Raw genomic sequence first — 13,113 nt, 5'->3', positions numbered from 1 at the left:
GCAGAAAATACCATTAACTTTTTTTACAGTGTCATCCAATTGCCACTCACACTATTTTTAAAAGCACAGAAAATGAGACTTTAAAACTGCAATATACTATACGATTTTATAATGCACTTATACACACTCGTGCAACCTAAAAAACACAGGAATATTCATTTCCGCACAAAAAAAACACTCACCTTAAAATATTTTATTTTCTTGGCATTTCTCACAGCAACAGAAAGCAATTTGTAAAAACCACTGATAAGAGGCAACCGTGTAGACTGCAAAATTAATTCATATGCAAATGAATATACCCATGGCTCAAAAAATTCTACATGTTTCTCAGGAAGAATCTCTCTGTAAAAACAAATTAAAAGCTTAATGTAGAAGTTTTTATCATAATATTTTTATTCTGCTTCAAAATTATAAGGGATATAATCAAAAAGGTATATGATTCCATTATGTAAACATTTTCATGTTCCTCTTTTCCCGAGGATATCTTTTTTTTTTAAGTTTATTTATTTATTTTGAGAGAGACAGAGAGAGAGCATGTGCACAAGCAAGCACAGAGTAGGGGCTGCAAGAGAGGGAGAGAGAATCCCAAGCAGGCTCCACGCTTTTAGTGCACAGCCCAGCATGGGGCTTGATCCCAGGAACCATGAGATCATGACCCAAGCCGAAATCAAATGTCAGATGCTTAACTGACTGAGCCACCCAGACACCCCTCCCTACCTGAGGATCTTTTAAACAGAAAACGACGATAATTCTAAGCTGGGACATTTAGATATAAAGATTCATATAAGCAATTTTAGATTTTAAGTCTTTTACTTTTTCATCTCATACATCCATAGAAGTGTTTTTCCTATATTATAGCCAATAGCTGGTGATTTCCACCGTTAAATAATTAGAATTTTTTTAAATACCTGCAAATTTCCACCAGGTTAATGAAAGCTGAAAAATCTTTGGGTTTAGCAGGATGCAAGTTAGCAGCTGGATCAGAGGTCGGGATCACCCAAACACCAGTAGCTTCGTTTTCATCCTTGAAAGTAGATGTATCCAAAGACTTTATCAAAGTGAGAAAGGCATATACGGGTCCTCAATTACAAGTAATACAATTTAATAAAGTTTACAATTTAATAAAGATGACAAAGCTCAAAAACATTAAAGAAAAAGACAAAGGAAGTGACAAAGTGAAGTGATAAAAGAATAGTACGAATACAAAAATATGAAGGGGGGGGCTATACCTTCTTGAAGGAACTAGCAATGATGTCTTGACAGAGGTACAAGTTCAGAACATTAGAACGTGTCCATAAGGACTTTGAGGTTTCAAACTGAGAAACAGGAATCATTAAAAGTATTAAGTAACAGCAACTCACTATGAACAGACTATGTGTCATCAAACTCAAGTGGAAATGTAAAACAAGCAGTCAGAAATACACACTGGAAGCTATAAAGGAGGATTAGGGTGGATTCTAGGTTTACATGGGAAATGGTCGCAGAGGTGACCACTGCCCTGCTGGAGGTGAAGTAAAAAGGGCAGGAAACAGAAGAGAGAAAACAAGAAGAGAAAGGAAGTACAAGGGAAGCCACTGAAGACAACAAAAGTGACAAAGATGCAAGTCCTAAAAAGCAGGTTTGTTGGGAGGACATAGTTCTAGAAGTCCCTGTTGGCAAGTTTTTCAATGAAATTATTTTAGACACACGCAAAGCATGAAAAATACTGCTGTTCCCATCAACCAGCATAAAAAACAGAACAATGCAAATGCAATACAGTTACTGCTTCCTTTATCTATCCTCTGCATAATCACTCCACTATCTTTTGTCTAACTTCATGGTATTACAGTGCAAGTACGTATGCACTAACGAGCAGAATCTAGTCTCAGAAAAAAATCCCTGGGCTGAAAAGCAAATTAGTATTTTCCACTGGAACTCAAGTCCTTTGACACTAGTGTCATTCCCATCGTGCTTTCCTAAAACACACCCTCAGATAAGAGCACAGTGGCTTCTAGCTGGCAACCTTAAACCATGACTTATTTTTCACACAGGCCAGGAAATCTGAGTACAGGAAAAAGGGAGGGTGTATTTTCCTTTTCTTCCTATTGCCTATATTCTACTATCTCAAGAACACATTTAACCTTGAACCCAGAGTTCAGCGTTTCCTTAGCTATAAACAAGAGGAATCCCAGGTTTCCCTATCCTACTATAGTAAGTCACCCCTACACAAAGTAAGATCTGACTCTTTACTATTGCTAAGAAATGAGTAACAAGCCTAGGAAACAAATTTTTTAAAATAAATGGTTTTGAAATATTAAACATATAAATTACTTTTTGAACAATCTAGAGATAACATTTTCTACACACTGAGCTATTCAGTTAGCAAAGCATCAATGACACACATGAATGCTGCAGAAATCAATTTCCTACAATATTCTACAAATGTGCTATTTTCCCCTGGATGTTTACATACAAAGAGCTGCTATAAAAATGATGCAAAATTATTACTGACAAAAACTTCTAACCTCATGTCCCCCAACATTCTGTTTTTCTAGTGTAAGATCCAGTTTCTCAATAATCTTCAAAACTGATTTGACAAATTCATCATATAGCAAACGATTCAGACTTTGAAGGGAGGAATTCACAAAGAGAAATACTTCATCTGCTAAAAGAAAATCCTTTAAAATAAAGAAAATAAGCTTCAAAATTTTATGCAAAAAGGTAGCAGTATCCATATTAAATTACAATGCACATGTGTACTTGCATATTCAGATATTATAGCAACTTCTGTGTAAACTGGAGGAGATTTACCTGGAAGTCTTCAGGTGCAAAATGTAGACACTTTCCTAAATTATTAGGACAGTATCATTTCAGTCAGATAGGACTTAACCCATACATGTAACAGATACTTACTAAGTACAAAGTGGCAAATGAGAAGATTTAGGCCAATCCTCATCAAAGCATTTATCCTACCTAATGCGTGTGTGTAAAAACACTTAGGTATATATACACACACACATATATCACATACACGTTTGTACAAATACACATGCATGTACATTTATATATATGTGTGTAAATAAGCATGCTTACACACATATCTGTATATACACACATACAAGCATACATACACGTGGATAAATGCACACCTATCCTCAGAATGGACTTAAAAATATAATTTATCATTTCTTTAAAAGTGAAACTATTCTGGTGCACCTGGGTGGCTCAGTTGGTTGAGCATCCGACTCTTGGTCTCGGCTCAGGTCACGATCTCACAATTCATTGGTTCAAGCCCCATGTCAGCTCTGCACTGGCAGACAAAGGCTGCTTGGGAATTCTCTCTCTCTCCATCTCTTTGCCTCTTCCCTGCTTGCTCTCTCTCTCTCTCTCTCTCTCAAAATAAATAAGTAAACATTTTTTTTAAGTGAAACTATTCTACTATTCCAAAAAATAGGCCAATGACTCTGCCTTTACTCAGGCAAATATTCTATGGAACTTAACCACAAAACATCATATATAAAAAAGAACATTGTATATAAAAGAACATCATATATAAAAAAGAAATATTGTAGGTAAAAGTACTAACACTGCTATACTATTTTACTTCAGTAAGAAAACAACTAAAAACTCCTAAGATAGGAGAACAGAAATTATCTATGGACACAAATTGTTTTTCCTAGGGTATAATGCTTTGTCAAAGTCTATGCTGAAATGGTGGCCAGAACCTGGCTTAAAGGAGACATTAAAGAAACATCTATCAGAAACATTAAGCAAGAGGCATTATTCTAATCATAAATGACGTAAAAAACCATATACCAATTGCCTTCACACTACTGAGTCAGTGACATTTCTCTTCATCTTTATTTTTAATCTTCATCTTTAACAAATAAAAAGAGAATAGCTCTTCCATGGTGATAATACTGTTACACTTTTGCTACCTGAGAGGCTGATCTGTCAGGAAAAATAATTTAGCATCAAACATACTACACTGGCTACTCACAGATGAAATAAGGACTCAGCTATGGCAATTATTAAGTTTATATGAGTTCTATGATTTTGTTCCTAACTGATACCACTTTAATTTTTTATTACATGAAGTACTTTAGCAATAAAACAACTGAATAGTTAGTAAAATATAATTCTGAAATTAGCAAGTCCGAAGAGTAAAAGTATGGAGACTAATAAAGAGGAATTAGAGTACTTTCATGGCTTTAAATGAGTCGTTTTTACCATCATCTGGTCACAACTCAGGAGACTTCTAAAAAGATCCAAATAATCTTTACACGTGGGCACTTTCCATTTGCCAGTTCTAACTTCCCCTGATGCGCGATAGTCTTCAGATTCAGATTCGGCACCCTGGGCAGGAAGACAACAAACCAATATTTACTGGTGGATTCACAAAATAAGCATGGCTGCCAGAATGTTCTGATTTTCAGAACTGCCTAAGCTAAAACATTCACTAGTCAGATACTAATTTGATTGAGAAAGATAGTATAGCATGAAAGCATAATAAGAAAGCAAGCTAAAAAAAAAAAAAAAATCATGATTTTTCTAACTGGGACTAAAATAGCGATGAATTAAAAAATATCTCAAAACAATGCCCAAGGAATCTGCGAGGGGTCATTTGTCTCATTTTCCTACTCAGGTCCATCTCCCACCTCCTCCTATTTCCTACAACTTCAAGCAACTAAGATATGTCTCCCATGATACGCCTAAGCATTCTGTCTCAGAGTTTCAAGAGAAGCCACCCCCTTCTTGTAAAAATGTGTATATAACAGTAAAGTTACATTTAAGGATGTCCCATAACTTAGGAATTTATTCACCTGAAAAACTATAGAGGCATTATGTCCTACACTTTTCACAATGCAAGGCATGGCTTATAACTAAAAAGGCCATTTTTGTATATTTACAGGCTAAAAATCCCAGCATCACTTCTAACTTTCAGTGACAAAAGACTAATTTTCAAAACATTAGATTCAGACTTTACCTTTTGAAGGATCACAGGCTTAGAACATATTCTGATTAAACCCTGATGCACTGAAAAAAACAAAATGAAAACAAAAATGAAGGAAACATCAAAAAGTACACCCACTCAGTGAAAATGACAGCCACTATTTTACTAAACATAACCACACCTCTCAATTTTCCCTCTCAAGTCTATTAATATCCGCAGTGTAAAATTTTAGACCATTAAGATTCAGGAGCAAAAGGGAGAAAAAAAAGATTCAAAAAAAAAGGATGAAAAAGGAGATTTTGATCCACCAAAACATTAGTTCCCCAACAGGCATCAAAAGATACAAAAGATATCTACATCAAACAACATGCTAGGTATTCATCATTCATCATCATAAAAACAAGGGTGAGTTCCAAACTCACCCACAGTACTGATGCAATTCCAGAGAACTGGTCCTTTCCCCACCAAGGCTAGGAAAACTTTTACTATGGCTTTACAACACACTGACTGCATTTTCGGACTATATTGTGGGAAACTGTCTATCTGTGCCACAATGAGATGTTCCAGAACTGGAGTATACACCTCAGGAACCTAGCAGAAATGGAAAGCAAACTAAAAGTTAGAGAAGGAAATAAATAAATATAGGAATGATATAAATATCTAAAATAATTACAACTCAAGTAGACACATATTAGATAAATGAAAAACCTGGTTTATACCTAATCTACTAATAAGCTTAACACTGTGACTGCCTAAAAAAATCAAGAGTAAAACTGTCTGATACTTACGGTGCAAACTACCCCTAGCAGCAATCTTAATCTTTTTATAAAAATGGAACAAATAACAAATAAGTTTTCCTGCTTTGGATAACAAAAAGTCAAGCTTCATGACAGTAATTAACACAAAATACTAATTAAAAATGTCTTGATCACAACAGTGCCTATACTGAATGCATACAATTCCTATGACACCATCGAATTATCTGAAGAACTGAGATTAACTAATTAAAATAGTGCTCAGTTTAATTAATTTCACTTACTGTATCAAGGCAAAGCAAAACACTTCCAACAGACTGGAGGAAACTTGGCATGTGGTAAATGTGGTCATCAACAGTGTCTGTCTGGGTGAGGAACAGCTGTTTGCACCGCTGAATGAGCTCTACATACATGAAGTCAACATCTTTTGCATTTATAACCTTGCAAGGCTTTCAGAAAGGTAAACAAAAGTCTATCAATCTCGTCAATGTCAAAATAATAAGATTTTAAAGTATCATGTTAAACCATGTGATTATAAACTGAATATCAACAAACTTTTTAATGGAGATGAAACACAGTTATAAAATATATCTCATAAAGATGCTTTTAAAAATAATCTGTCACTCTAAATATTTATTTATACACAAAACATCTACTGATTGTCGACTATCCTAGATAGTGCTTAGATGGCAGCTACCAAAGACCAGTAAGATGTGGTCTCTGCACCGTGAGGCCGGTCACCTAGAAGGGGAGACTGAGAAGTAAACACAAAGCTGGAATTCACTACTACACCGTGCTGCACACTACATCCGGAGCCACCTGTGTCACTCACAAATCTGATAATGCTACTCTCGAGCTTCAGATTTTTCAAAGGCCTCTTTGGACTTCAGACCTAATCTAGCTTCCCTGAGGATCTGACTAGTTCATCTCTGTGGAGTCCCTCTCCCTTCATTCTTGATTATCACGCTCCAGCTACACTGTGAACGTATCTAACCACAGTGAACAAGTTGAAGTTGGTCAGACCACAGTGTATAAAGTTGAAAATTCCATGTTCTTGGCGTGCCTGGGTGGCTCAGTTGGGATTGAGCACCTAACTCTCGATTTTGGCTCAGGTCATGATCCCACAGTGGTGGGATCGAGCCCAGAGTCAGGCTCTGCACTGGGCATAGAGCCTGCTTAACGTTCTCTCTCTTTCTCCCTCTTCCCCTGCCCTGCTCACGCATGTGCACGCATACAAAACTCTCTCAAAAAAAAAAAAAAAAAATTCCTTGTTTTCATTTACATCTGAGCCTCTTCACATACAGGTTCTTCTGCCTTAAATATATTTAAAGGACCCAACAGAGACAAATGGAAATGAAGATTTAAACAAAGCAAGAGGAGGAAAGACGATTTGGAAGCAAGTGAGGAAATTATCAGAAATGGAATGAGTAGTAAGAGTAGAAAGCTGGGAAAAGGGGCTCTCCTTCCCTGAAAAAGAGAGTAGACACTGATTGGGCAAATCTGTAGAAAGAGAGGTAGCAAGCCATTTTCTCTATAAAGTAGAAGTCCTAGAGATCCACTAAGAGGGAAATAACTATAGTTACCATCAATATTCTTAAATACACTCCTGTCATAAGAACCTTTCTAAAACACTGTGTAACAGCAATTAAAATTTTACTTCATAAATAACAGGCAGCATAGCGTAACTGAAAAAATGACTTCAATTTATATCATAGCTCTGTCAATTACTATGTCCTTTGACAAGTTACCTAATTCCTGTGGGTCTGCTTCCTCATCTGTAAAGTGGAATGATACTCCTAAAAGCTTATAGGAGAGTTATGAGAATTTGAGGTAATATGTGCACAAAATCCTAGTACATAGTTGGCACTGAAAAATCAAGTTAACAACAAAGCAAGTAACAATACTGTCACAAGTGTGAGACGCTGTTCAAAAACACAATAAATTATATTCCTTTAAACACTCAAATGAAAATAAAAAGATCAGAGTAAATTAATGGGCCATACTCCTGCAAAAAGTCCATATCCACGAATTGCAATGGATAAATCCTTGCTGTTTGAATCCGTGTTCCTGATGATTCCATAGAATTGCTCCATAAAGTACTGCAGTTTATCCTTATGCATTTCTGCATCTTTTGCCACCATAAAAGAAATCTGCAACGGCATAATATTTATTTTTTAGGAATATTTAACAGCAAAACAAAAGAATAAGAATCTATAAAAACGTAAAAAGGGTATTGTTAAACTAGATATTATCAATATGTTGTTGTAATTCTACACAATTGCTTTTACTGACAAAGAACTACTGCTCTAATCTGCTTAGTCTGCATCAAGTTCAGAAAAGACACTCTCTTTAAATAAGGCTTTATTATACAGGATACATTGTTCCTACAGAAAGGGACCGAAGATGATCAGGCAAATGTAGAAAGCCATATGCACAAAAACAAGGTTTTGCATTTAGGTCTCCCAATGTAGCAGGAGGCCTAGTTAGACCTCATGTGTAACTCACAGTGTGTTACACTGTGTTACACATGTGTAACTCACCTTTCAAAAAAATAAGCTATACACTGAAGCTTGAATTGGGTGAGGCAAGGGGAAAAAGTACTCTGAGAAGCAAGTAGATCTCTATCTACCAAGGGACAGTAACCTAAATGCAAGAACTAACACAGGTATTCAAGAAAGCATTCCTAATTTCAACACAAAGACTGTCCAAGACAAGAACAGAGAGAATCTAGATAATTATCAGAAGCAGAAAACGGGTATCCACACTTCCATTGCCAAACTACCAACACACACCCCAATCCCACACAAAACCGTTTATTTTAGAAGAATGGGATATCACATATACTGCCTCAGAATTTCCTTCTTCACGCACATCAAGGACATGTTCCTCTGATCTCATGGTGTGGGAGTTCAAGCCCTGGATCAGGCTCTATGTGCACAGCTCAGAGCCTGGAGCCTACTTCCGATTCTGTGTCTCCCTTTCTCTCTGCCCCATCCCCCCACTCACGTTCTATCAAAAATAAACATTAAAAAAAATTTTTTTTTAAAAGAACATGTTCCGTCAAGAAGTAAACAAATACTTTTTCACTTTATGAATATATTTTAATGTTTTCACATTTATACACTGTTTCTACAAAAGTAAAAATGAACTATTGAGACTTCATCAAGATAAAAAGCTTCTGCACCGTAAAGAATCAACAACACTAAAAGGCAGCCGATGGAATGGGAGAAGATATTTGCCACTGGCATATCTGACACAGGCTGAGTATCCAAAATCTATGAAGAACTTATCAAATTCAACATCCAAAAAACAAACAATCCAGTAAAAAATGGGTGGAAGACATAGACTTTTTTCCAATGACATCTAGATGGCTAACAGATACATGAAAAGATGCTCCACATCACTCATCATCAGGGAAATACAAATCAAATCAAAACCACAATGAGATACCACCTCACACCTATCAGAATGGCTAACAACACAGGAAACAACAGATGTTAGCAAGGATGTCGAGAAAGGGGAAACCTCTTACACCATGGATGGGAATGAAAACTGGTACAGCCATTCTGGAAAACAGTATGGAGGCTCTTCAAAAAGTTAAAAATAGAACCCTACAATCCAGCAATTGCACTACCAGGTATTGGCCAAAAGATACAAAAATACAGATTCAGAGGGGTACATGCACCCCGACGGTTACAGCAGCACTATCAACAATAGCCGAACTATGGAAAAAGCCCAAATGTCCACCAACTGACGAATAAAGAAGATGTGGTGTATATATACTGTGGAATATTACTCGGTCATCAAAAAGAATGAAATCTTGCCATTTGCAACACCGTGGATGAAGTTAGAGTATCTTATGCTATGCAAAGTAAGTGAGAAAAACAAATAGCATATGATTTCACTCATGTGGACAATTTGAGAAACAAAACCTATGAACATATGGGAAAGGAAAAAAAAAAGATTAAAAAAAATAGGGAAGCAAACCATAAGAGACTCAACCATAGAGAACAAACTGAGGGTTGATGGAGGGAGGTGGATGGGGGAGGGGTTAAGGAGGTCACTTGTGATGAGTACTGGGTGTTACACATAAGTGATGAATCACTGAATTCTACTCCTGAAACCATCATTACACTATATATTAACTAATTAGAATTTAAATAAAAATTTTTTTAAAACTTTCTAATTTATTATTATGCTTTCAGCAAACATCCTTTTTATACATTATTATCCAATTATTTTCTGATACAGTAGCAAAAAGTTGCAAACAATTATCCAACAGTAGAGGATAAATGGAACTCTAACTTAAACATAAATACAATTATATATATCAACTATGTTGCCATTATAAGTTAATCATGTAGATTTCATTGTGCTATCAGGGAAACACACACAACATAGCAGAAAACCTTAAGGTCACAGAAATTATGAATATTCCTTTTGGTCAAGATATCTCTCTTCTTTTATCCCTCTACCTTCCCCCTGGGAAGAAGGGGAATGAAAGAAGGTTAAGGGAGAAGAAAGAGAAGGAGAGAGTGAGGGACAGAGAAAGGGAGGGGAAGGTTTAGAAGCAGTGCCACTGAACTCGTGATTTTTTTCTTAATGGTAGGATTTCAGGATATTTTAAATGTTGTTTGTACCCTTCTACATTTTTTTTATACTTATATGCTACTATCTTATAATGTTTTTCATAAAAACTTTACATAAAGCTATTGAAAAATTTCTTTCCCTCAGAAGTAATGTTTAAGTTAAAAAATGTAGGGGCACCTGGGTGGCTCAGTTGGTCAAGCACCCAACTTTGGCTCAGGTCATGATCTAACAGTTCATGAGTTCAAACCCCGCATCAGGCTCTGTGCTGACAGATCAGAGCCTGGAGCCTGCTTCAACAACTTCTCCTTCTCTCTCTACCCCTCCCCTGCTCACACTCTATCTCTGTCTCTCTGCCTCTCTCTCTCCCCCCCTAAAAAAAAAAATGAATAAACATTAAAAATAATTTTTTTAATAAAAAAATTGGAAAACTGGTAAACTGGATGTAAACTTTAAAACATTTGCTCTTTCAAAGATGCTAAGAAAATGAAAAGCCAAGCCACAGAAATTATTTGCAATACTTTTAGAAAAGGACTTGTACCAAATGATGTAGAGAACTCTTACAACTCATTTATAAAAAGACATACAATCTAATTTTAAAATGAGCGAAATAATCTGAGTATCTCATAAGATATAAGAATGGCTGCAATCCCTATCAAAATAACACCAGCATTTTTCCGGCAATCAAAAAGAATGAAATCTTGCCATTTGCAACTACGTGGATGGAACTAGAGGGTATTATGCTAAGTGAAATTAGTGAAAGATAAATATCATAATGACTTCACTCATATGAAGCATTTAAGATACAAAACAGACAAACAGAAGAGAAAGGAAGCAAAAATAATATAAAAACAGGGAGGGGGACAAAACATAAAAGACCCTTAAATATAGAGAACAAACAGAGGGTAGCTGGAGGGGTTGTAGGAGGGGAGATGGGCTAAATGGGTAAGGGGCTTAAAGAATCTACTCCTGAAATCATTGTTGCACTATATGCTAACTAACTTGGATGTGTATTAAAAAAATTTAAAAATTAAAAAAAAAAGAATGGCTAGTAACTACAGGAAAAAAAGATCATTATCAACAGCCACCATAGAAACTCAAATTTGTAACCACAGTAAGGCAATATCATACACCCATGAGAAGTGCTAAAATTGAAAAGACCACCAAAACCCTGTGTTGATTAGGATATGGGCTGACAGGAACTCCCACGCATTGCTGCTGGGAATATAAAATGGCACAACCAGTTTGAAAAGAGTTTAGCAATTTCTTACTGTTTCATATCTACCTCCCACACGACCCAGCAATCTTGCTTCTAGGTTTTCACTCAAGAGAAGTGAAAGCGTATGTCCACAAAAACACTTGGTCACAAATGTTCTTAACTGTTTTATTTAAAAGGACCCCTAAATGGAAACAACCAGAGTGTCTGTAAACAGACTGTTATATCCCCACAACAGGATACTGTCTGTGCCACATTTCAGGTAGGTCTTCATGGACTAGCTGGCAAATTTAACGACCATTTACAACATTGCTCCAAAGAAAACTTCTGGTGAATCTTCAGAGTTTTCCATCCCAGCCCACCCAAGCAGTCTAAATCTGTAACACCTGGCCTGAACAGCAGGTATTTCTAGACACCTCTGGATGCTGAGAGCCATAGCACATTCTCCCTAGCCAACATGCTTCCAAATCTGCAGGCTCAATTCCACAATCAATCCTATCTAGACAGAAAATACATAAGGGCAAACGGACTCTCCTTGTTCTTGAAGTAATGTGAAACCAACACAAACATCTTAACATTGACAGCTGGCCCTCACCTCTAAGGAAATATGTTTCCTCACCCCAACCTGACTCAGAGGATCCGTGACCTTCCAGTCCTTCTTCCTTCTACCTCCTCTTTGCCACTCGTATGTCCATTAGGCCTCCCAGTCTTCGCTCTGAGGCTGTGATCAGATCTGGTATCTTCTATCTCAGTCCTGCTGCCGCCCATGCAGCTGATTAATAACCAGGCTTTCTTATTTAAATACTACAGGAGCTAAAAAATAACCTGTATTCATTTTTCACATGTGCATGCACAAGATTGGAATTTCATTTTTTGCATGGAAGGAAGTATTTTTAAACAGAAGTTGAATGAATACCTGTTTCAGAAAAGATTCCAGAGCTGAATGTGCAGCCTTTTTTATTTCTGCATTCGTATGGCTACACCATTTCGACAACACTTCAAACACAGAAACGTAGTTGTCCAGGAGACAGGTGCTAAACTGAGACGCATGCAGGGTAAACAAGCATAAGCCAGCTGCAATTGCAAAGACCGTTGTATTTAAAAAAAGAACAACAAAGGCAGAACGAAAAAACTAAGAAAGCTTCAGCTATATGTCAAAACTAAAACTGTTCAGGAAGATCCCCTATCTTTACAATAACCCACAGATCCTAATCAGAGTTCTAATGCTGCCAACGTCCATTTGAATCAACAGGCCAATGACCCCCCCGCCCGCCCCCAAATAAAGTTCAGAAGGAGGATCAGGGTCTATTTAGATAAAGTCAGAACCAAACAATCTGGATCCTCTGAAAGGTGTTCTAAAGCAATTTTTTTTAACATCATGTAATCTAAGTGTGACCATCTAACTGGAGTTTGTGTGCTAAAAACAAAGTCACCAAAAGCCTCCCTGTAAGGAACTGCATGTGAAACATCACATACTTACTTTCACACACAGTTTAAGCAAAAGTTTACTCAAGACATTAACTTAATAATCTCTAAAATTCCACGTTATTAATTACACAATCTTACCTAAGGGTACAGCATATCTCTTCAGATCAATCTATTAAAAAAAAAAATTCCATCAA

The 13,113-nt window shown here is 36.5% G+C and overlaps 1 protein-coding gene across 1 annotated transcript in view; it reads right to left on the bottom strand.

Moving 5' to 3' along the window:
* The window catches only part of PRKDC (protein kinase, DNA-activated, catalytic subunit), a 206,347-nt gene that overhangs the window by 180,867 nt on the left and 12,367 nt on the right, over positions 1-13,113 (bottom strand). Inside the window, exons 9-18 of the mRNA XM_027042809.2 lie at positions 13,058-13,088; positions 12,408-12,565; positions 7,692-7,838; positions 5,973-6,137; positions 5,356-5,524; positions 4,967-5,016; positions 4,210-4,335; positions 2,505-2,657; positions 909-1,024; positions 183-342 (exon numbers count right to left, since the gene is read on the bottom strand). Of these exons, the coding sequence (XP_026898610.1) occupies positions 183-342; positions 909-1,024; positions 2,505-2,657; positions 4,210-4,335; positions 4,967-5,016; positions 5,356-5,524; positions 5,973-6,137; positions 7,692-7,838; positions 12,408-12,565; positions 13,058-13,088 (1,275 nt within the window). The remainder of the gene's footprint in view (positions 1-182; positions 343-908; positions 1,025-2,504; positions 2,658-4,209; positions 4,336-4,966; positions 5,017-5,355; positions 5,525-5,972; positions 6,138-7,691; positions 7,839-12,407; positions 12,566-13,057; positions 13,089-13,113) is intronic.

This window comes from Acinonyx jubatus, chromosome F2, assembly GCF_027475565.1.
Source record: "Acinonyx jubatus isolate Ajub_Pintada_27869175 chromosome F2, VMU_Ajub_asm_v1.0, whole genome shotgun sequence".
Taxonomy (NCBI): Eukaryota; Metazoa; Chordata; class Mammalia; order Carnivora; family Felidae; genus Acinonyx; species Acinonyx jubatus.
The sequence above is the reverse complement of the archived record's forward strand: the minus strand, read 5'-3'. Positions and strand labels throughout refer to the sequence as shown.